Below are 25,596 nucleotides of genomic sequence, written 5' to 3'. Positions count from 1 at the left end.
TGTTTATTTTTTGGCCTATTGACAGTCAAACCTGTGTTACCTACAGCAAATTTATACCTCCTTGAACTCAAAATCGGAGCTCAAGTTCTAGTGCAATACAAACATTCTTTTTTAACATGGATGTGTATGAGAATCTCCTGCAAAGCAAAAGCTGTCTTTTGGGGTCACTATTTATTACAGATTAGAGGAGCTAAGATTCATTGTTTTCATCATTAACATACAAAGTTTTTGAGGTACTTTCCATTAAGGTCAGTAAGCAGCAGGCTACAGAGATGTCACTCCATTCAAGTTCAACTTTTAGACAAATAATATAGCTCAGGCATATCCTAAACTAAGCCAATATGCATAGAGGGAATGCTACTCTAACAGCTATTGATGAGAGTCGGAGGTTGCTCAGATGTTTCAAGGTTTGCACAGCATGGAAGCTACGTAGGGCTCATTTACAGCTTTCTATCCATGAATCATGCCCCACCTATGGTGCGTTAACTCCTGCTAGAAGATTCTGATATTGAAAGAACACTTTCCATGATTAAACAAAATAATTGTCTGTTGTTTAACCAGACAAATACCACCAACTTTATTAAAAATTCTCTATAATCTCAGGATCATCCAAGGAGCTCATCTATAAAAGAAACTTGGACCCAAAGTGCAATTTGGTTGTCAGATGGTAGTGGAGGTTCTAAGACAAAAATATCAAGGTTGGAGGGGAGGTAGTTTTGGGTTGGTTGGTTTGTTTTTAAGAAACTTCCAACATCCAACTAAAGTCACAGAGTAAGAGAAAAGCGTCCATACTTCTGGATTACTGGTTTAAAAGCTAGCCAGTTAATACTAAGCAACTATCTTTACATCTGAATTACCATCCTAAAGAAGTTAAAACATGCACACAGACACAGAAGCCAGAACTAGAGAGTTAAACAAAAACAAACTGCACAACATTTAATAGACACTTGGTGAAGCAGCCCAGAGAGAAACTATAGGAAAATAACTGGAGGGAGAAATACAGATTTTCAAATTCCAGTTACAGAAAGAACTCTAAAAAGGAAACTTCCCATCTGCTGTTAGTAGCCCACAGACTGCCAAGAGTTTTCCTTAGCCTTTCAAGTTCATTCTTCAACATATTTCCAGGAACTTTCTTTGAAAACAAGTTTACACCTCAGCCAGCTACCACACTGCAAATAACCCAATAAAGAGTTATTTACAAAAATTACACCAAACCTCACTTGCAACAAAACTATACAAAATGCAAGAATGGCTTAATTCAGGAAACTGGAAAAAGAAACAGAGATCCCAAGATCATCTCCCTATCATATAACTCTCTACTTTAGCATTTCCCAAAGCTTTTGCAACCTCCTTGGTAACTAAACTACATTATCACCCTTGCTTCTAATTTATAATATAGCTTCAATCTGGAACATACGTTGAATGTTTTCTGAAATACAGAACATGTCACGTCACTGCTTTTCTGGTCTAAAAATAAAGATTTTGGTGCATTTTACAAGATCTAATCTACACTTAAATGCACTTATATAGGACTTTCAACTTTCAAACACTTCCAATGGATTTTAATGCTATGCCTGCTTCAGGACTGCCACCCCCATCCACTCCTCCAGTTGCCTTCCATCCAGCGGAAACAGTAGGTAAAACACAGGAGGTCACGAGGGCATCACATCAGTGATAAGGGTGATGCAGTTGCAAGCATTATTCTTATAACAGGTTGCATTCTTCATTAACTTACAGCATGCAATGTGGGCTGCCCACATGGTTGCAAGTGCTAACCGCTCAAGTTAACTGCTGGAAAATGAAAGGCTGATCCAAAGCTAAGTATACTGTGCAGCCTTCCTTTTGCTGAAAGGCTTGCCTTTCTGACAATTTATTAACTAAATTTTGAAGTTAGAAGTGATTTAACAAACCTTTTCCAATAATAGGTACTGTTTCTGCTGTATGCTTCCCTCGGGTACACAAATAGGAGCATGTTTGATTTAATTTCTTCTGGGGACTTGGCTGGCTCTGTAGTTTCCTGAGTTTCAATGACTTTGCCAGGTGGAATGAGTATCAGAAAACACAGCTCCATTATTTCAAATTTAAATTAAGCAAGTTTGTAACTTCAAATTCAAGAAAATGTGAGTTTGCCTGTACTGAGATCTCACGTGGCAATAAATTAATCTTTTAAACTCAACAGTAAATGAACTGCAGAGTTTGCTACCAAACAGACACATCCCGCCCCCCGACTCCCTCCCCCCACCCCCCCCCAAACAAAAAAACCCCAACCAACCCTAAAACCAAAAAAAAAAAAAATCACTGAACCAGCTCAGAACCTGGAACCAGGGTATGCTGCAGTGCTAAACTTAGTTTTGACAAAAACTGCCTATTTTACAGACTGTTCTGAGGCTGAGAAGCTGAAGAGAAATAAAAAGGTAAAATCATAGAATTGTTTAGGTTGGAAAAGACCTTTAAGATCATCGAGTCCAACCATTAAACGTGCCCACTAAACCATGTCCTGACGTGCCTTGTCTACGCGCTTTTTGAACACCTCCCGGGATGGCAACACCACCACTTCCCTGGGCAGCCTCTTCCAATGTGTGACAACCCTTTCAGTAAAGAAATTTCTCCTAATATCCAATCTAAACCTCCCCTGGTGCAACTTGAGGCCATTTTCTCTTGTCCAATGAAGCTGTTTCTTTTTGTCCCAGGTATTTCCCAACTCTGAAGTTTTAAGAAGGCAATCAACAAAAATAGTGCAATTCACTGCTATTATTTTTGATAACAAGCCAGTTGATTTTAAATAGGAGGCACGTTTTCTTTTTTTTTTTGCCCTGTAATAAGTAGCTGTATTTTAAAAAATAGTGCTAGTTTGGTAGATTTTATTCCATTCCAGTTTCCACCCAAGTAGAGCTTGATATAAATTATTTAAAATGTATCATTTGCCATTTTCCAAGACTTTAAAACCAGCAAATGCAACACTAGTCCAGAAAGCATAGAGTAAATTTGAGAAGAAAGGAAATCACTTCATAGAGCTAAATTTACTGAAAAGCAGTGACAGCCCACAGAATATAAGAACAAGTGAATTTGGCATCAGGAGCCAGGAAGGAGGCAAAGCCTGGCTCTGACTGCAGCAGAAGGCCCTGTCAACCATGTGCAATATGAATCAGATCTATTAGGGAAAAGTCAGATAACAGTAAGAGCAGCTCAAAGTGAGATAGAAAAGGAAAGAAAGCACAGCAGATAAATCTGCACACAACCAAGTGGCAGGCAACAAAGAGTAGGAATAGATGGACACAAAATTTCCTAAATAGCTTGCACTCCCTCTTACTGACTCAATACAGCTTAAAACCAGTAGGATACTTGGTATAAATATGATTATTTTGACTTACAGATATTAAGAGATTCCAGATCTTCATTAACTAACAAAAAGAGCTGTTTGAGTAACTGCTGAAACTCCTGTCATTACAGTGAACCAGTTACACAGTTTTGCTTTAGTCATCCATGCAGACAGTTCAGGGTCAGTCTTCCCAACTACAAAAGCTAACATCGCTATTTTCACAAAACAAGAAATAGACTTTTGCAGCATATAAAAAAGTCATCAAATGACAAAGGATAGAGAGATACGCTCTGATGTACAGAAGCTAAAAAAACCCAACAGTTTAATCCTTATATAGAGCCATTTTAAAGATAAAGATAATAAACAATTCCGTAATTCCAAGAAGTTCTGAAAGATACTATGCTACTTAGTGCTGAAACCTAAACTACAGGTCTCCTAGCCTCAGTAGAAAAGCAAGAAAGTTTTGAACCAAATCCCTCCTAAAATTCAATCACTTTGCATTAAAACAGTACAAAGAACCTGCAGAAATATGAATTCCAAGCTTCATTGCCATTAGGATTCAAAAGTTTGCCTACATGAACTGAAGATAATCAAAATAGTGATTTAAGAGTGCATAATTCTGTGTAGCCTTTGATGTTTGATTCGAGACTCTTGTACTACTGCAGTAACGATTCTCCTGCCTGTTAAGTCAAGCCATAAGAGATTACTAATCAACAGATGAAATGAAAAACGCCTGACCTGCTCTACTTTACACTCGATTTTACTTCTAGCTTCAACCCCTCCAGCTTCTGATATCTCTCCCTTTCAACCCGTGACACTTCCCACTTCTTTTAATACTCAAATGGTTACTTAGGACCACTGGGAAAGGAAGGTCTTAGAGGACATGTACAGGGTTTGGCCCAGAATACATAAACATTCAAAAGGGGAAATACGAATAGTAGCTGGAAGGTGCAAAATTGGCTGACCTATAATTCCAGTAACAATATTTGCAGAGAGTTCTATTAAGAGGAAAAAAAATACTTGAAAAGATCTGCCAGAAACCAAGTTAAATAAGCCAGGCTCTTCAACTTTTTAGGATTTATTTCCCAATTCACACACAAAGCAAAGGTTTTGCCAAAATAGCACACATACATAGCCAGAGTCTTGTTTCTCCTCTCCAGAAAGCTGCTAAGACAAGGTAGGCCAAAGGCTACAGGAAAAAAGCCATGAATGTCAAACAGCTTATACTGTACCAGGAGTCTAAGACTGTAAAACAAAAATCATAACTCACACGTTATTGGGGATGGAAGCTGCCAGCTGCTTAAAGGAAAGTTTACCTTGGTTAGTTCTTTCTTCAAGACCTCATAGTATTTCAAATGTTTGGCTACACCAAATTCGTAAGCCAAACATTCAGATTAATAGAAGAGTAAAACGTGTTGTGAAGCTATCTGATCAGAAGTTGTCCTCCTTGTACAGTAAAATTTTTCAATACAGCGTAAAATATTCAAATCCATTTTACTATTTCTGTATTTCTTAGTACAATAATTCTAGCTACATATTAAATCTCTCCGACGTGAAACAGTTAAGCAGCAGTAGTAGTTTATGGAAGCAGTCACATGAAATGAAGATTCCTTAACACTTAATTTTCCTAGCTCATACTCAAGGCATAAGAGCATTTCACTCAAATAAAACAAAAATCACGTTGCTCTGTTATTTGCCAGCATGTGACGAATACTGAGCAAGTATGAGAAAAATAAAGGTACACCATCAGCACACTCAGGAAAAACTGCCACATCAAAAGCTAGACAAAACTAAAAAAGTTTGAACCTTGGCTGAATCTTTAGTTGGAAGCACAGTCCCAAGGCAACTTGCCTGTTGCCTGCCAGCATTATCCATTGAGAGAAACAGACTACTTTTATACGAGAGGCTTTTACGGCAGCTCAAACCTACTGCAGGACAATACAAACATACTAGCAAAGAGTGACATTCTGTATGGCTTTAAACCCAAAGGAGCAGTGAAGCAGATAAGATTTAAGAAAGCTGAAGCTTTAAGAATAGAGAAGTACATATTGCTAACATAATCCTAGCACTTCCGAACTACAAAGAATGATTAGAATCAGAACAACTGCTGTGTTTTACAGCTTCCAAGGATAAATGTTTTATGGCTACGGATCTTTCATAACAAATGTTACTGCAATACCTGGAGGTAGCGTCTCCACACTTTGTGCTTTGTCCTCCCCATCATTGCCACGCACGTCTTTCCTTTTGGGGTTGATATCATTTGGGTCCTCCTGAAAAAAGTACATAATCTTTAAAATAATCTCCTTAATTGATTTTATTTTGTTTTCAAAGCAAACAGCAATAACTAAGTTTTGTGTATTTTAAACTCACAAAGTGGTCCAAGAGAGCTAACTTTGGATTTTAAGAGAAAGGATGATTATTTCCTCTATTACTTGAAAAACAAAAAAAAACTAGAACAAAAATTTAAGACAGGCTTTTGCATTTAATTTATGCAGTGATTCTTATACGGAAAAAAAAGAAATGTTTAAGAAGGAAATGTATTAGGAAAGATGGAATAATTTTACTAAGTCATTTATTTGTTTGTTTATTCATTTTAAAATTGGTAATACTCAAATGAGCAATGCAGGCAAAAAGATTAAACAAAACCTGAAGAAAGCCCTACTCTAGCAAGGAACAGCCCAAATAGAAGAGTTATCTGAAAAAGAGAAGTCAGGTTATCTAGCAGTTATATCCAGAGTGGCAGCCTTACTATTGGAAAAAAACTTCCAAAATATCTTCAAGTTGCTATTTTCGTGTGTTCATTTCAATGGAGCTTTTTCTGGGCTTCACAGGCAACTCTGCTGGATTTATGATTCCACTAATATTGATAATACCCATGCAGAGAGGGGACAGAAAAGTTTCATCTCCCCCCTCCTCCAATTTCCAACGTTTATTCTGAATCTATAAATCTCATTTTCCTTTCAACAGAACCCCCCACACACACACACTCTTGTATGCTCATTACCACAAAAATATAAGATGTCAAGCTGGAATGATCCCATTATGCATTTGGAAGAAGCAGAGAAGAGGGTAACTTTTTTTTTTTTTAAAGATAATTAGTAACTGTATGCCAATTTGCACACTACGTTTAGCCAACTGATTTAAGTGCCATCAGCTTCTGTTGTTCTTGCACGCTTGCCAAAGGAAATTCTGTTTCCTTTTCTACATCTGCACTGAAGAAGTCCCAGTTACAATACCGGTTTTATTTGCACAACCCTGCTAAAGACAACACCTTTACTACACCATGTTGAAGATACAATACTACGCCTATACAAATCAATAAGTGCACCTTAATCTTTACTAGGCACTGCAGCCAAGCAGTGCAGAACAGTTCGTATCTCTTCTAGGAACCTGTCAGAGTCTCCAGAACAGGGTGATGGTGTACAAACCACATACTGTAAACTGTCTCTGCCATCCCAGCTCCTTAGCCACGTCTGGGAATTCTTTCAGTAGAATAGTAAGCAGTTGAAATGGGCCAAACTTATGCTGGGGAACATTTCAATCACAAATTATATCATTTCAGCATGTCCCCAAGCATGTCTGAATTTACCAATGTAAAGTCAGCTTAAGTGTCTACTTTAAGTAGGCACTAATATTTGGAAATATGTTGAAAGAAGGCATCCAGTTTCTAAAATACTGAAATGCAAAACTGAATACTGATGCTTTTTTGTTAATCCTTTTTAGAAAAAAAACCAGCTATCTAAACACTACATCAGTTAAACATGAAATGCTATAAATGCATATTTTTCATAGCATCATGCATCGAGGATACCAGAGAGAAGGAATTTGTCCAAGTTCTTAAACTACATTTCAACCATGTGGGTACATGCTTTGGGCCACTGGGCCTCGTGGAGGTCAAGAGCTTTGCTTAAAGAAAGATTTAAGACAACAACAACAAAAAAACCAAAACCTCCCAAACACACCCCAAAACACACAATGCATTTCAAGAACATGATCATAGATCCTGCTGGTGAGGGAAATTGTCTGTCCCTGTGCGCTGAGTCCCACCAGCACACTGAAACAGAAGATTTCTATGGTTCTAGAAAGTTGTATTTCACTAGTTATTTGGCTTTGTACACCATTTTATAGATAGAAATACTAAGGAAACAATAAGTGCAAGTATCAACTGTAGCTGGAATAAAAATCTTCCGAATAAGAATGCCAAGTTTTGCAAAATTCCACAAAGCTCTTCACTATACAAAATTGCTGTAACAAGTCTAAAAAAAAAAACCTACAAGTTGAAGAATAAATGCAACACATCTATTAAGCTATCAAAAAAATTTGGAAGGCTGTCTCCTGTAATTAAACAAAAACTATTGAGTTTAAGTCTCTAAGTCTTTAGGGGAAAAAAATCTGCCTTCCCATTAATCCTTCTAGCTGAGGACCTTGTGCCATTAAGCATAATTATTTATCAAGTTCTTTCACTTTGGACTTTGATGTTGTTGTGTTTTGGGTTTTTTTAACAAACATAAACTACCAAAGGCAAAGTTAGATTCAGAGATCTTATAGCTAAATGCCATTTTGAATGCTTATAAATTTGAGGCTTCTAAGAAACTGCTTGGGTACAGCCTTCAGACATTCTAGGGTGAGCCAAGCTGCCAGGATGAAAGTTCCCACTGCAGATTGCTGGATGTTCAACTTGCCTCGTAAGACTCCTTATAAAACAATATAGTGATGGGAGAGTATAGGATATTAACCTCAAACCTTTGTGCCCTAGATTAGGGCTTTGTGGTATTTTTCTTCTCCAAAAGAAGTCTATTTTAATTATTTTTAAAAAAGACTACTCTGCTAAAACTGATGTTCTGTTGTAAGCACCAACTTTCACCCAATGAAGCATTTGGAAAGTACACATGGGAACCCCATGCCTTTTAGGGGCAAACAATATGTTATATCCTTTAGAGAGAACTCGAGTGCACAAAAGGAGAAGAAAGCAGATGTTAAAACCACAGTGATAAATACAACCAGTTTCTTTACATCTCTGACTGTAAATTGCTTCAGCATGTTAATTTGGTGCAATACACAAATTAATCGTATGGCCAAAATGACATTCTTATGTCGTCATCATCACAGGACAAGAGTTGCTTTTTCAGCTTGCTTGGAGTGAAACAAAATCCCAACTTCTAATGTGATCTTAAAAGGCTGCTTGCATTTGATGAGTAATCTTCTTGGTAGAAGATAATGCTTGCACTGACAAAAGTCATTCATACAAAAAGCTAAGCTTAAGGCAAGATTGAAAGCAACTGAAACCGTTCAAGAGGAGGCACAGCTCTTTAATCATGAGAGCACAAGAGGGAGATTGAATGAATAAAATTAAAAAGAAAAGGCTAATGCCTCTTTCTATATATTAATACTATTAGTACTTAATACTTTAAAATACTGTTTTCCCGACATACTAAAAAAGCTGCAAATATCAGGCTACAACCTAAATATGTAAATGCTGTAAATACACCTGGACAAGTATTTTGAGCTTACTAAAAAGAATAAAAAGGTAGCTGGCCAACCAGCAGAGACATTATCCAAACATTAGATGCACGTGGAATGCCACTAGAGGAATGCATTTGGGGTCATTGTTCATGCAGTTGTTTTCTCACGCCAGGACACATATAGCAACATCAAAATAAGTACACACCAGCTATAATGCACGTGTTGCAGGGATTTGGCATACATTAATTTTACACATCATATCACTGCTTCCCATTAATTCCTGATTCAGTACCAGATGACATAAGAAAGAAAATTGCAACCTTTTGACACCATTCAGTGAGAAATCTTACAACAGGATTGTAGTAATATATTAGGTGTACCAAATAAACCTGAATTAACTGTAATTTTTAAATCCAATTCTCTAAATACCTTTGCCACTCCAAAAGCTCAGAAGTTAGGTGATGTACATTTACTTGCCAACGTGTTAAAACATTCCTTGCAAACCATAACCCACAATTCATTATGGTTAAATTTATTCAGTGGGGGGGGCTTAGGGGTTTGGCTTTGGGGGTTTTTTTTTATGCTGATTAATCACTGAAGTGCAGCATCTTTTTCTTTCAGGATACGGTAAACCTTCCATGCCTCAGAAAGCCTACATCAGTTTACAAACCTTGCAATTACCCCTTTTCTTTTCCTTCTCAAATCACCCACTCCATTAAGACTACCCTATAGATTAAATTTGAGACGTGACAAAGATACAATATGAAAATCCAGTTTCAAGAGCTAGACTCAAAAAATTGTTTCTTGAAATGATTAGTGACACATTTGCAGCTGCTCTGACTGGTGCAGGGAAAGGGAGGATGAGGTAGTACAAATGCAAAGCAAGAGTCAAACACATTTTTACAGCATTTCTACACATCTACAACAAGACACAATCATATTCAACAAGAAATTTAAGACTAGTGCCATTTGAGTTTAGAAAGCTGTAATTATACACAGATGTACATTAGTGGATAATTTTGTTACCATTACTTAGAACTTCCAGACCACTTACCATTCTGGTTTTCATATATTTGTTTGCATTGAATACTATATTCCTCACAAGCACTGCAAAGCAATTAGTGTTTTGCCAATTGTTATTTCACTTGGCACAAAAAGAAAAAAAAAGATATTAAACTGATCCAAGTCGCTAGGTATTGCTCCTATAAAAAAAAAACCAACAAACACTTTAAACCACTACTGTTTTTTCTATTTCTGTCTTCCAATACTCTTTTTTTTTTTTCTTTTAATTAAAGTTTCAAGCATCACGGATTTGACATTTAGCTGCTATGTATTAGATCTCATTACAGCAGAGATTTCTATCCTACACTGGCTTCCTATCAACAAGAGAACAACTTGCCAACATGTAACATCACCAAATATATTAAGATACTACACGCCTTACAAGTGGCAACTCAACACAGACTTCAGCAAAGCTTTTGTGGTTGAAAACACATCTTAAGTGGGACCTGAATGTGCCTCCAAAACAAGCTATTCCTCTCTCAGGCAACCCAGATGCTGAACAACATGCAACATTTGGGCAAAGGAGATGGCTGGGAGCTATGACTGCACCACGTGCTACCTGGACAGCTCTTCGCTGTCTCTTCCATGGAAATGGCAGCGAGACAGATGAAAACATCTCACAGGCTAACGCACAGAGCTATCCAAGCGCTAAACCATCCAGCTATCCTAGACACGGTCAAACCAACTGCTTTGCTCATCACCATGTTCCAACACTACTTTTCAAAGAAGTTCATGCGGAATACAAAGCGGGGAATTACACAGAACAAAGCAAAGTTTTACTTGCCTTCGTAGCATACACTCAGATAGAATAATTGAGAAACATGGCTTCGTGGGACAAAATGCATGCAAAGGCTTAATATCTCTTTTGGTACTTGCTTTTAAGGTGTTGGCCAAGGGCCAACTGCAGACAGATTTTCTCACTGATGATTTTCTAAGAGGAAACTGCATACTGGCAACATCTTCAAAGAGCATCATTTGATCCAGCTGGCCTAATACAGGGCTTCACTGCATCATGCAGTACACATCAGTCAAATCACCAGATGATTTTGGAAGGGGTGCTCTCACTGCAGACGACACTCCTCTCAGCACTTCATATACTTCTGTTCTGATCATGTACTTGGGGCCAGATACACAGAAGCACTTTGATGTTATGTAGAGCAGCACTTGGCATTGCAACAGTTTTAATGCCTGCTACAATTCAGATCCCTAAACCAAGCATGAAGGCTCCTTACAGAGCTTAGTTAGCTAAGAAAAGGACTGAAAGCTGAGCAGAGTTCGACAGCTGTCTAAGCCACAGATGCAGCCAAAGCCCGATTTTCTTTGCTACTGCTGGCACTTAATATCCGCTTCTCTCCCCAGCCCCCACCCCCAATTCCGTTTACAATTTTTTAATTAGACATCACATTAGATGCTTATGGAATAGCTAAGCAGGCTCTGAAGCACCAGCTCCTCCTAACCCAGGAGAACCTTCAGCAGAGGACAGAGTCCAGCATGTTGGCTTGCTTTCTGACCCAACGCTTGCTTGCTGCCTTCCAAGAGGTCTTCAGAAACACGACTCCAAGTCTCTCTTGCTGTAGTAAATGAATCCAGCTTTCTACGTGCCAGGCAAGCACTCTAGCAATTTAATGTAATTAAAATTACGGGGCACCCATGTCTTCCCTTGTCAGCAAAAATGTTTTGTACGAAACTGAGATAAAGCGTGCTCTGAAATGCCTAGAACACTGCTTCTTAGAGGCAACACGAGCAGGAAATATCCCCTAAACAAATGATGACTTCCTTAGATGGCCAACTTGCCTGGCATTAGTAAAACAGACATTTCCAAGTACACCAAGAAGCGAAGCAGAAATGAACAGAAAAAAACCAGTGAACATATAGACAAATACTTTGTGATATTTGATTACCACTGTTAGACATAATGTCTCATATTATTACAGCAAAGATGATTGAATTTTCATTCTTATTCCTTTACTCAGTTTAAGTGAATTGCTGCCAAAGGTACATTCCTTTCATATGTTTGAATATTCAGAACAAAAATAGAAGATTCCAGCGAGGGGGGAACAAACACATGCACACACTCCTCATGCATACAAGAAGGCAATTTAAAATTCTCAAAAAAGGGAGAAAAAGTATGAAGATTATACTTAGATGGCTCCATATATAGGCAATATGTTTAGATATACTCTCAGTGAATACACTCAAAACATTTTGAAAATGCCAATTACTATAAGCTGTAGTCTCCAGACAAAATTAAATGCCTTAGTGCCCTACCTTCTCTGTAAATTTTACATTTACTTAGGGCAAAGTACATATTTTAGGGCTAACAGGCACTATTTGAGGTACCAAAACAACTATAAAACCTGACATTTTATAAACCCAAAATGGATTAGACAAAAATAATGCTTTATCTGAAGTTTCTGATATACATGTACACATATTCTCTGAGGAAGGTCTGATCTAGCTTTGCAGCAGAAGACTTATTTGTACAGCAAATGGGATCCACTGCAAGTTCTGGTTCCACTTCATTTAAGAATTCTGGGCACAATAAGCTTATTGAATTGACAAAAGCCAACGAGCAACAGAAACCCTCAGGTGAGGCAGACAGGGCTATTCAGGCAGTAAGCTTTTAAAGCACAGGTAAACTGTTAAATATGAAGATTTGCATTTCGGTATATTTTGGGGAACTAATTAAAATTTGAAGATAACCTAAAAAGTAACAGCATGACTTATCCTCCAAATCCCCACACTGCTTTAATATACACTGGGTTAATTGATTAGCCCACAAATGCTATGCAGTTTTAGACTGTACTCCAGTATTTTACAAGAAACTATAAATTCTTCTGTAAGCATCTGACATCATATAACGTGATCCTAAAGGTATAAAAAAACCCCTCTTACAGCTCCATGAGCATTCCCAGCTCCAGACGACCTCTAATTAACCATGTTCCCTTTTGCCTAGAGACTTCATCCACTCCAGTAATAAGTGTCTAAACTAAGTTGTCAACCTTATCACCTACCAAGAAAGCAGAAAACTAAACTTTATTTGCCTTACAAAACTGGCAAGATAGTATACCACCAGAAAGAGGAAACAACAAAAAAAACCCAAACACAAAACCCACAAACCCCAAAAAATACAAACACACCCTTCATTTTCTTCAGCCATACAGTGAGAAAAAGCTGTTGGAGCCAAAGTGGCCATCAGACTGAGAGAACAGTCAAGACAGTGCAATAACACACACCCTGCTCAGCTAAAGCCTGGGTGGATAAGAACGCATCTTCTTGCCAGCAGCTATTTCTAACAACACCCGCTAACCCAAGTATACCATGCCTAAAGAAGCCCTACCAACCAAGCAAAAATCTCTGCAAAGGCTACCACAGACAGAACCAGGACCGGCACTTGCTGTGAAGTGCCCAAGGACCAGAAAGCAAAACAGAATCTTGCTCTGTCTCGTGGGAGAGACTGTCACCTCTCCACAGAAACAGCAGAAGTGAGGGGAAAATCTCATACACGAGAAAGAACACGAATGCAACAGAAATACTGCAGAGGAGCCATTAAAAGGCTTTGCTGGCTTTTTTTTCTGACTTCAATCCTCATGATTCATGAAGCTGCGTAAATGTATAAGGGTAGATGGCAGGAGGGAGGGGAAAAAAAAAAAGAGGAGGAAAAACATTTAAGAGTACTGGGACTGATGGAAGGGTAAACTCTCAAGTGCACCAGTAACTTTGAAAGCAACAAATAAACTCTTAAGGATGATGGCAGCAGGGAGTCAGAAGCAGTATCCAGTATTTCCTGTTAAATTTTTCGTGTCTCAAAATAATAATAATTAAAAAAAATCTAACTTGTCTGCACTACCTGCCACAGACTATGGAAATAAAACACCACAAAATGATTATTTAAATTTGAGATAACATCTAAGTCTATTATCACTCAATTTTAGTTCCCAAAAGGAAAGATTGATGGAGACAAAGACATTTCTTTCAATAGTTAATTCACGGGTTTTTTTAAAATAATGTTTAGAACAGCCTTCTATTCTCAAATTATTGTCAGTGCAGACACTAGTTCCACAATTTACACAGAAAGTGCACACTGGGCAGCAATGGGGTTTATGTTGCTCTTAGTTGTGCTAGATTGGGAAAAAATCCAAGAATAAATTAATCATAAATCATCATCAAAAGGAGCTGAGTGATCTGATCTGTTATACATATACTAGGAAAACAACAGCAAAAAAAGAAGAGTCAGGAAGATGCCACAAAACTTTACCACCTGCAACTTGTTAAAAGCATCTTATTGGTATGTCCACCTCCAGGGAGCATTTTGTCATCATGTCTCATGGGTTAAAAAGTGTTTTGAGGTACATACTCAGGCAGCAGCATTAATTTCAGCATGCCTATCTCACACCTACTGCTTCTCCCACACTTTATAAGGTTTGCAAAGAATATTTTAAATGTTTTTGTTAGATTGTTTTAATTGATCAGTTTCTGGAATGGGATAAGGTAGAAAGTGGTGACAGGTCTCAAAAAAGTAGGGCATGGCTTGATGCACAAACAGTATCTGCCCACTGTGCTTCTTTTAAAGTCCATAGCTCCTGTTTGAGAATTACCGAGCGTATTAATTTTCTCGCTTGAGCACTTTCCAAGATGTGAAATCTGAACATTCAAGTAGCTTAATGCAAGTACAGACTCCAATTCAGATCCAAGAGATATAGCAGGCACATTAGTCATTCAAAAAATTAACAAGATTAGACTAAACCCCTGTTTAACAATCCCAGTTGACTTTACTTATAGCAGATGAAAGATCCCACGGAACAACTAGTGCAGGAAGAGTAAGAAACCAGAAAGACAATATAATCTTAAACTGCTGCAATGCTTTGCAAAGCAGAATGTAGCTGGTGCTGCTTACCCTGACAAGTCAGCTGCTTTAAAGAAGACCAACTGCTGCTGAAAAAGGCTGTTGACACTTCACCACATCTCCATCCTGAGCTGCTGGACTGTCCCCACTTCTCCCCTTCTAGACACTGGTGTGGCAGATCTGGTGATCCGATTCATTCGGCTGACTTGACAGTGAGCTGGGGGGGTGGGGGTGGTACGGATGTATGGATGTATTTCACTAGTTGGGCTTTTTTTAAACCACTAAATTATCAGAGGTATTGGATGCAAGGGAAGCAGCAGCCAGGGTAGCAGGGAAAAAAAGCACTGAAAGGGGTGTTCTCATTACAAGTAAAGGATTACAAGTTTAGTTACAACATTAAACCAGCCATCAGTCAAAACCACTACATATTTTTCTGCTTGAAAGAAGGCAATTACTCCAACAAATACTCAGGCATGATTTAATGCCATCTCTTGTTAATTCTACAATATCAGAAGTGTCTGATGAATTAGCCTGCATTTCAAAGTCCTGTCCCTAATCCTCTTTGAATTCAACTCATCACTGCTCACTCTTAGCTTTAAGACTGACTCTCTAAAGAAAAGAAAAAAAAAGCAAAAGAAAGCTTTTCCATGGGCAGGGGGGAGAGCAGGGGGGGACACAGAAAGCAAAGGGGGTGGTGCTTTGTTTTAATATTTACACTCATGAGAAAGTCTCGTATTTTCTAGGAGTCCAGCAAACTGGAGGTAAATAATGAAAGAAAAGCAAGGGATTGAATAAATAAGCAGAACTCAACTTAAAATGTATGCATCCAATAACTTAAGTATACTGAAGTATTCCAATAACCCAAGTATTTCCAATTCTCCATCTATATACTTCTGAAGGAAGCAGTAGGCAATCCCTCAGCTGCAGTACAAGAACCAGCTGGGGCAGAAGGGAAGAATGGAAGAAAAAAAAAAACCAACCTCCCATGCCTTTACACACATCTTGAAGCACAGAGAGCAGAAAGGGAAAGCAATTAGAACTAAACCCTTTTCAGCTTAATTTTGGTTTATAATTATTTAAACCTGCAAACGTAACAGATCAAAAGGATTACATTTATCAGAAATGCAAGTATCTGTAAAGGCAAAACTGCTGTGGCAGTCACATCCACAGTTTGTTAGTAAAGGGAACAAGGTGACTATTATAACAAAACACCATAGAAACAGGATCCAGGAGAGCTATCTTGAATGAGGAAAAAAAAAAAAAGGAAAACAAGTTGCAGTTAAAAGGTTGAGTGTTTTGCTGGATCAGATCTGCAAGGTCATGATGCAATGAAGCACACAAAAGTATACCACATTTTCTCAGCCCTAACAGAAGGTTATCGCAGGCTTATAAGGAAATTGAAGATAGGTTGAGACGAGGGAATTAAAGTTGCTGTGTCTTAGATCTTTTCTGTAGCATGCAAAAGCATTGTTTTGAGCTCTAAGAAAACAATAGGAAAACAAAAAAGGAGATTAACTTAAAATCTTAACCTTTTTAAAGAAGGGAAAAGGTTAATCTTCAGATTCAGAAACTGAGCCACTGAAAAACAAGGGAACTATTTCCTTCTGCCTCTTTCAAGGAGGACATCTTTGAACACAAACAGGTGGGAGTAAGTCCCAGAAGTCTGAAAAATTACTTAGTAACTCCTCTAATTAAATAACCTTATGACAAGCTTGCATTTGACAGATGACTTCTGCCTTCAATAACTCTCTGCATATTTTCCCTTCTATCCCAACATTACGATTTATGGACAAGTCTCTGCAGCTCTGGGCATATGACACAGTACACGTGGTATCACTATTTAGCATCAATGTTTAACTGCAGATTATTTTTAAAAAATCAAAATGAAAAAATATTGTCCACAGCAAGTGTAAAGTTTTAGTACAGTCCAAAAATTCTGACAGTACAGGAATGCATTAGTAGATATCAAACATCAAGGGCTCCACAGTAGGAAATTCACACAGATAATTGCCAATAACATATTTCAGTTTTGCCAGACCTAGACAACATCGTTCATCTGAAACACTCTGGACTACTAAATCAAAGCTCCATCCCATAATGAAACCAAGGCCTATCACAAACCAGACAAGAATTGTGAAAGGCAGACCCTTCCATCAGGAGGAAAAAATACTAATCTCTACAGAGATAAAGGACATCTATTCTTCCTTCAATTTTTTTCTGCCAAATTTTAGTACTAAGATTTGTACCTGAAGTAGGCAATGCAGATCTTTGTATCTCTGCTCAACATGGAACAAAACTATACAACATTATACCTTTGAAAGACATCATTCTGCAATAAGGCACTAACTGGAAAAAAAAAAGCTTGCTTTTTTTGTCTACTAAGGTTAACACCCAAACCAAACCTATTACAGGAAACCAATGTCAGAGCACTCTATTAGTAAAATTTTGACCACACACAGGCCCATAGCTTCAAGGCAGGAAATCAGGCATTTTGCCTTGCTGCTATACATTCTGCTCCTAGCACACAGCGCTGCTTTTCCTCCAAACTGCTCTTCATTAGTTTGTACTTTCTGAGAAAGTACGTGCCTTCAAGGTGGGATCCTGTTTATTCAGTCCTGAGCAAAGGCAGATAGTGAGGTGCAGAGGGGAGCAGCAGGTTTATGCAGCTGAATTTTATACCAAGTATATGAATGAGGCCCTTTAGATATGGTTTAAGCCCTGTGTGCAAAATCTTCAAGATTTCTCTTGCGTATCAGATATATCTATGAGACCTGGGAAAAGATAACTTCAGTTGTGAGACAAAGCTAACAATACACAAAGCTGTTCACAGGAAAACAAGTTTTTCAGGACTGCAAGGAAGAGGTTTAGAAAGGACTGGGCAATTTACTGAAGCATCCCAGGAATTCTGCACACTTGCAAGCAGCAGGTTGGAAAGTGATTTCACACTATACAGGCACACTGGAGTTAAATTTATCCTAAAAAGAGGTGGGAAACCTCCTCCTGGATGTTAAGGCCTAGCAAGAAGAGGATGGGGGCTAACGTCTGCTCAAGTTATGGTCTATTCATCTGCAGTCCCTCAGAGGAGAGGTCACCAACTGTGCACCCTTCGCGGAGATCTCGCACAACCTCCACAAAGAGCCCTTATCACAGAAGCTGACCTAAGATGGGGAAAGCCAGAACTAAAGGCTGATCCAAGCATGACGGCTAAACCAGGTGCAACGCAGAAAGCTTTTGTGCGGCTCTCAACACTACTAGTAAGGAAAAGTCTTGGAATTTAACAACTCAAAAGACTCCAACAGGAAAGATGACTCCACCTCAGATTTTGCTTTAAGGCTGCCTAACTCATAAAGTATTAGAAACTTCTCAAAGTCAAAATTTAAACCCTTCTGCAGGATTTTATGAGCTACGATTTGCTAGAATTCATTAGCTCAAACAAGGTTTTTTACTACCAAATTGGAAATGGAATATTAGCCTTAACATTGGAAAATGCCAAAAGATGGAGGTAAAAGCCATTGCCTGTTTTGGAAGTCATGAATGGTACATAAAAGATAATAGCAAAACGTCGCTCCTATCATCTACTGTTTCCACAATACTACCCCACTATTTTCAACAGTGAGCTCTCTGCCTCCTCTCACTAGATATGCCTATTTACTGACATTTAAGTCAGAAGTCATCCCAAAGTAAGTGAGAAAATAAGAAAAGGATTTGAGGAGAAAGACTCCTTTAATTCATGTGCATGCATGCATATATACATATATATGCACACGCAAAAATATATATATACATGCATACACAAAGAGAGAAGTACCCTTTCACGTGAGCAGCCAGAAGTGAACTCAAATCGCAGACTTACCTTGTGGTAAAAAAGTGGGGGCAGGCACAGGGTGGGAGACCAAGTGCACTTTCAAAAGCACAACAGAAATCCTAATATGTATTCTGAGCTACTACTAGAAGACAGAAAAAAAAAATTGCTCTCCAGCGAGAGATGAGTTGAAATCCTGATCACAGCACAACAGCAAATAACAAAATTAAGAGATACATTACTCCAAAGAAGGAAAAAAAACTAAGGAGAAGCAACAAGATTTCACAAAAGCTAAGGAAAAAAAATAGTAATATAAACTGTCTTGAACACTAGCCACCGCAGCACTCTCAAATTTAGCTGGTAGGATAAAAAGGTGTGTTCAACTTCCTGAAAAATACATTGTCACGTGGATAAGAAAAGTCCTTAAGGATGAGAGAGTAAGGACTACATGATACTCAGGAAAGACATGCATGTCTATACAATAGAAGGCAGCTCCAAATCACAAATTAGCTCCAGAAAGAATATGGTTATCAGTTTAATGCATATACTGACCAGGAGGCTTCATACTGAGAAAGATCACTGCACTGCTGAGAATATTTTAATTACTCTATGTGAACATACTAACTCATTCATGCGTTGGTGGTCAATCAATCAAGATATAGTCAGGTAATACAGTAAGTATCTAACACTACAAATCATTTAAAAAAAAAGCACAACTCATGACCATAAAGAGCTTACATTTCGTTATTAGGATATTATTTCTTATTTCTCATCATTTTTCATTTCATTTTCTGTAATAGTCAAAACAGTAGCAGAACTGACAGAATGAAATAGCTGATGTGGTGGGAAAGGAGTGAGGATTATTTTAGTATTGCCTAGTCTACAAAATACTCAGGAAAAAATATATGATTTGAGACAGCAACATTTTCTTTCCCTGCATCAGTCTGAAAACCACGGGTTTTATTTATGCTCTTGCATACACTGCAGATGTGGTCCTCAGTTTTGCACAGCAGTAGCACCACTTCACACCTGAAATCTGACTCATCTACTCTTTTCCAACTGTTATCCAACCAGAACATCATCTCTACAGGATAGCAACCTTCTTTCTGGCTAAAAAGGTGATTGCTATCTTTAAATCAGTCTCACACTCCATTATGAAGTGCCACTGTGTTGACTAAATTTGTCAGAGATCTCATGACACACACAAAAAAATCTTCAACACTGGACTGTGCAATCAGATTGCTATGGCTGTATTTTCCAATTTTACTGATTGTAGACACTGTTTAGTCTCTCTTTTATACAGAATCTCATTTTACATAGCACTTTAAGCGGGCTCCTCCTTTACAAACACATAAACCAGCTGTCCAGCCCCAAGAGTTCAGACAACTGGGAACAAGTAGCAACATGAGATACTACATGTAGATATCAAGACAGCTGCATCATTGGCTTTGTAAACTACTTCCTTCATTGCCGTTCTTTCAATTCATCCGTAATTCCTCATCACAATGAGGTATTGGAAGTGTCAAGTTTCATCAGTCAGTCCTTTCACTTCAAAGCTGAATGATAATATTTCTGAGAGCAAGAGGTTATAGCTGTAGACAGCCAGTATCTCAAGCCTGAAAGCTAGACCCTCTAAGGCAAAACAAAAAAAACCACTCCCAAACCAAAACAACTTTTCTGGATACTTCTTAACTCCTAGAACAGTTTGTTTCACCTAAGAGGTTTACAGGAGAGATTAAGAAACAAGTTGTTCGTCAAACTTGGAGGGATTCAAACTACACAAGTCAGAAGTTCAGATACTGTCTTATCTTCCTAATGACTTGTTTTGAATAGTGTGGATAAATAAACCAGGTATAGTCAACTGGCTTCAATTTTTAGATCAGTCATGCTATCCAAAAGTTAAAGCCACCAGATTTAAAAAAAAAAAAAAAAAGACAACAAAAAAACCCCACAAATTGCTCTAATTTCTTACCCCGTTTTGTTTGTATTTTGGAAAAAAAGCACGAAAATATTGAGCCACAGCATACAAGTGAAACTGAGCTTCAGAGACGTGGTACTTCTCATAGCCGTACTTCTCACTTACACAGACTAATAATTCAAAAGCTATTTCTAGACTAATGAGTAAACATGATCTGACAAATTCCTTAAATTCTGACTCGCATAGTCAGACTAATAGTTGAATTGCAGCCTAAATGCAGCTTTAGCATCATTTTTAAGACTTCATTAAGACTAGAATAGATAACAGAACTACACAAGCAGCAGCATTTATAAGCAAAGGCCATAAGAAATTAGGCTTTGTAGTCTCAGCCCACAAGGAGTTACAAATATTTCAATTTCACAATATAGCTGTTCCTTCAAGGATGTCATAATCTGATCCATCCTTATCTACTACATTGTCTAGTTTCAAAGAACCTGACAAAGATGAAATATTGAAGTTTATTTTGAATTGAACAACATATTCAAAAGTTGGAGAAGGGAGAAGAATAAGAAAGGAAAGAAACAGGATAGTCCATCAAAAGAGTTTTCTGGGGCGGGAGGAAGGCTAAAAAAAAAATACTGACACATACAAATGCAAAAAAACTCCTGGAGAAAATGAAGGAAAACTTCAGAACCACCAAGCAACAATTCAAAGCAAGCATTTCTTTGACATTTAATTCTCACTACTGGATAGAGGTTTCAGATAACAGCAACTTTAAAAGGTTTATTATTAAAAACATAGACCACTTGAAAACTCATTTATTTTGCACTTGCAGGAAAACACAGATAAAGACAGAGGCATAGATTAGGTCACCTGCTCTTAAAGTGCGTGCTGTTCTGTTGATGGATATTATTCACATGTCAAGATTAAAGTTGAAAAAATGAAGTGCTAAAGGAAATTCTGAAAGATAAAACCCCCTAAATTTACACTAGCACTAAAAGCAACATTCACAAATAATGTAAAAAGGGCAAAGGAGGGGGAGAGGCATGTTAACTACTCTAGCTACTGAACTACTGAAGGCTACTTTCCAAAAGCCAAGTATCTGCTACTTTTTGCCAGCCCCGAGCAATATTGCTTGGTGATGCCAACCTTTGCCACCTTTATCCTTTTAACTCATGCACTCACACTTCTTTCCTCTAAGAGGATGAATCAGTCCTTAAAACCGGAGTTGAATTCTTTGATGCTGCAGCTGATCAGGTGCCACTGAATCAAGCTGCAACGCAAACAGGAACAAGTTATAGCACTGGTTTCTCACATCACTTTTGTAAACTGCAGGCTCTACTTCCTCAACCTAACATCAAAACCTGTTCTGATCCTCCATTTCCCTTTCTCCAAATATTTTTGACTGCTGGCATTATAAAAAAAAAAAAAAAAAAAAAAAAAAAAGAGTTGCTTACTGTCAGCATTAGCTACACCTGAAAAACCTATGTATTACGATTTGGGATGGCCATACTTGGTTCTAAAACACAGCTAAACGCTGTTTACGTACTTTCTCCTACTCCTTCAAAGACAGTAACATCCAGCAACCACTGTTTTTACAGTTTCTTGTGCTTGTGACTCCTCTACAACCAGCACTTAAGACAAAACACTAAAAAACCCCATTGTCAGCTCCATACCCAATGCTGTTGCAATGGCACATATTTAGAAATAATGCTGAGAGAAATACAACTGGGCAAGACTTTCCCTTCATAAGCACAATAATATAATAAGTTGGTTTGGAATACATGTTGCACAAGATTATTATTGGATTTATTCCTCTATCAGCTGCTTTTATTGCTACCAAAGGGATTCTCTTTTTTTGGCTGGAGTTACTGAAAACAACAACTAGCCCAATGCTAGAGATGAGAAAGGTGAATTTTCAGACATAAGTGGGAACTTAGAATTTTAAAATCCTATTTAAGCAGGTGAAAACCAATAAAAAGCTGAGTATTTGTTAAAATTCACAACCTACAATGGGAGCAATAGGTGTTATGTTAAGGAACACCTTTATAAGTAAATTAGTTTTTAATCAGGCTATTAGTTTAAATGCTTTTCAAATACAATAAGAATGTCTTATTAAACGCATGACTACAAACAACTTTGAGAATAATCTTGGTTCATTGCTTGGTTACAGTAAGCCCGAAGCAGTGCACACAGACAGGTTTATTGATTAGTTTTGGACACAGGAAGATCTTGCATTTATGAAATCAAAGTACTTGAGGCAAAGATAAACTTACACAGAAACTCGTACGCTGCAGTTTACGCTTCACTTTAATAGCAGATATTGATTCTGTCTTAAGCATCAGTTTATTCCACTGACTACAAACCACAGCTGCTAAAATCACTGAAGAGAAACAAGGCAATTCAATTTTTAGATTTTCAAATATCCTTTTGCACTGTTTTTCAGAAGTGTTTTAATTAATGGTAAAATTGTATTTATGGAATAATGAGATACCCTCGACATCACTGCAAGTAAAAAGCAGAGTAGCTTTTTTTAAGCCTAGGATACAAAGTCTTACAACAGTTATTCAAGAGTTGTCTAGTCAATTTAGTATTCGGAAATAGTTTGCTGGCAACCAGTTTAAGCCTTGTGAATAGCAAGCAGCACCTTTTATTTCTTAGTGTCCCTTTACACAGAGATGAACCCATGTCTGTATCTTCTCACATGAAACACTTTCAAGTTGAAGTAGTACATTTTTCCACTCCTGTTTAATTTAGATTTCTTAGCCCAGTTTTCTACATAGTAATGGATTTTTACTACTGTCTTGCACTCCGCTAGGTTTCTGGATTTAAAAAGGTGGTTTGATTTTATGGGTTTTTTTTAATGCACTTTTCTATATGGAATGATTTAAAATAAAAAAGAGAGACTGCCCCCATAATAGTTTTTCTGTTGTATGCTTATTCTTCCTTGCCCTCCTCCCCAAAGAAAAATACACAGTACCTCTCAAACAGTTTACATACCTGATGGCAATTCTCAGGGATAATTTTGGGGAACACCTACCACCACCACTGAAAACAACCACTTTGTATTGAAGATCTTGACCAGATCAAGGAGGGTGAACATATAGGGCAGGGGGATCAATGCAAAAGGTGATCTGGAGAATATAACCTATCAGCTCTCAGATGTGATGTCAAGAGGGCTCTCTTCTGAACAAAATATAATGCTTCTCACTTTTTGACCAGGTTAGTCCTTTGTACCTACTTGAATCTGTCCAGGTTAAATTCCAGGAAACTGTAGTGAGAGCAGAGATAAAGGAATTTGAGGAAAAATGCAGAACCTGCAGAACTGACAGAAGCAAAGTAAAGAGATTTTTCAGAAGAAAGGGGCTTGTCTGGAACCCTTGGGGGGGAGGGGGGGGGAGAATATAATATACTGTTTACTCATAAAACCCAAACACACGTATCTAAGGACAAAAAAAAAAAAGCAAGCTGCATACTCAGGTTTAATTATGGAAAAGAAAAGCATCTTGGGCTTATTTCTACCATAAACTCTTGGAAGGCAGCAGAGATCATAAGGAATAGTTCTCCAAAATGAAAAGAAACCTAGAGCTCTGCACCAGCAGGATCAAGAAAAAACAAACCTGCTCTGAAGTCCAAAATGAATCTTAATCATGAATATCTACAAACTATATAACAGTATGAATAATACATATTCCAGATGACAGAAAGTAAATATTTGTTCTCTTAATGAAATCATTCCTTTGGAGATGAAATAAAATACTGGTTATTTTTACCTAACTTTGAGTTCTCACATATTCATCCCCTTAAAAGGGGAACTGCATCCTTGATGACGATCAATTTTCTTGGAGAAGATCAGTATGAGCTGCAGGGCTCTGAACTTTCTAGAAACCATACCGAAATCTCGTAACCTTTTGAAGAAAATAATGTCTTTTTTGCCAGTCAAACACTAAAAGCATGAATTTATGTAGCTAGGGTGGAAAAATACAGTGTAGGAAACAGGAAATATACCAAGTGTCAGGGAACCCAAATGAGAGAGCTGCTGGAAGAACAATATCACACCTTCCTCCTCCACACTATTGATAAACTGGACATGTCTGGCTTTCAACAAAGGACTAGATTAAAATCAGTTTTCCCTGCTCTTGCACCAGACTTTCTGCAGTTTGCATTCTTAACCCGCCTTCTACGTTGGTTCAACACAAAGAAGGATGTGTTACACGTGCACATTGGCAATATATTTAGTTACAGCTGAAATCCAGTTCAAAAAAAAAACTCTTAAAGCTTACTTCTGATGAGTTTCAGGTATCTAATTCTGAATATGTAGAAAAGCAAACCTGGTTTTGTCAAACACACAATACCACCAAAAAATTGGCCCGTTCAAATAGCGATCAACTCAACTAGCAAGAGCTAAGGACATACATGAGCTAAAGGCAAAGGAGCAGAGCTGGCAGACACAGAAGAGCGTGTCTGTCCAGGAGCTCTTCAGCAGGGCTCTGCAGAACAAAGGAGAGCTCTGCTTTGCCAGACAGAAAATACTTTCAAGCAGTTTCTCGTGCCTTGCACCTAGTTATCTATTAATCTCTTACTGAGTGCCAACAGAGCAGCACTTTTCAGCTTTCACTTTCGTTTTCCACTAAAGGTGGGCTCAGGCATCTCCAGGAGACCATTACATTCCATTTCGGAGCCCAAGCTGCACGGCTACGTCAGCTGTGACCCAGGTAAAAGTTCTGAAGCTCAAGAACGTGCAAGTACTGACACATGAACCCAAACACTTAGCAAGAGTCTGTTCTGCTAGACCAATTACACCAGTCCTCTTCACACGGCAGAGCTAGCACACCTGAATGCACACCACAGCAAAAATGTCATAGCATGTATGGATAATGTATCGGGAGGACACGGTCCAGCCAAGGTAGCAGGCTTGAATCATAAAAAGGAGAATCTGGTCGTGTTTGTGCCCTGTGAAGTTTTGCTCTCTTTCTCTCCAGCCACTGGAACAACTAATAAATCTATTAGGCTGACCCAGAAAATGGATGTGCAAGACATTTTGAAAAGTACATAAGTAAATTCAATTTTCTGGCAGTAAATTTACTTGCATTTTAGTTACCCCTACTCACCCCAAAGAAAAGATGTATCCTCTACACAAAAATTGCCCTGGATTTAATCTAATAAAAAAAAAAGCTTTCATGCAC

The 25,596-nt window shown here is 38.0% G+C and overlaps 2 protein-coding genes across 3 annotated transcripts in view; both read right to left on the bottom strand.

The window, feature by feature from the left end:
- The window catches only part of RAB4A (RAB4A, member RAS oncogene family), a 471,873-nt gene that overhangs the window by 133,365 nt on the left and 312,912 nt on the right, over positions 1 to 25,596 (bottom strand). The window lies entirely within an intron of this gene.
- GALNT2 (polypeptide N-acetylgalactosaminyltransferase 2) overlaps positions 1 to 25,596 on the bottom strand; it is a 101,366-nt gene that overhangs the window by 42,426 nt on the left and 33,344 nt on the right. Inside the window, exon 2 of one of the 2 annotated variants that reach the window (XM_049831366.1) lies at positions 5,499 to 5,589. In XM_049831366.1, the coding sequence (XP_049687323.1) occupies positions 5,499 to 5,589 (91 nt within the window). The remainder of the gene's footprint in view (positions 1 to 5,498; positions 5,590 to 25,596) is intronic. The other variant, XM_049831367.1, reaches the window with a different exon arrangement.

This window comes from Accipiter gentilis, chromosome 28 (assembly GCF_929443795.1).
Source record: "Accipiter gentilis chromosome 28, bAccGen1.1, whole genome shotgun sequence".
Taxonomy (NCBI): Eukaryota; Metazoa; Chordata; class Aves; order Accipitriformes; family Accipitridae; genus Astur; species Astur gentilis.
Note: the sequence above shows the minus strand (reverse complement) of the source record. Positions and strands in the feature narration are given on the sequence as shown.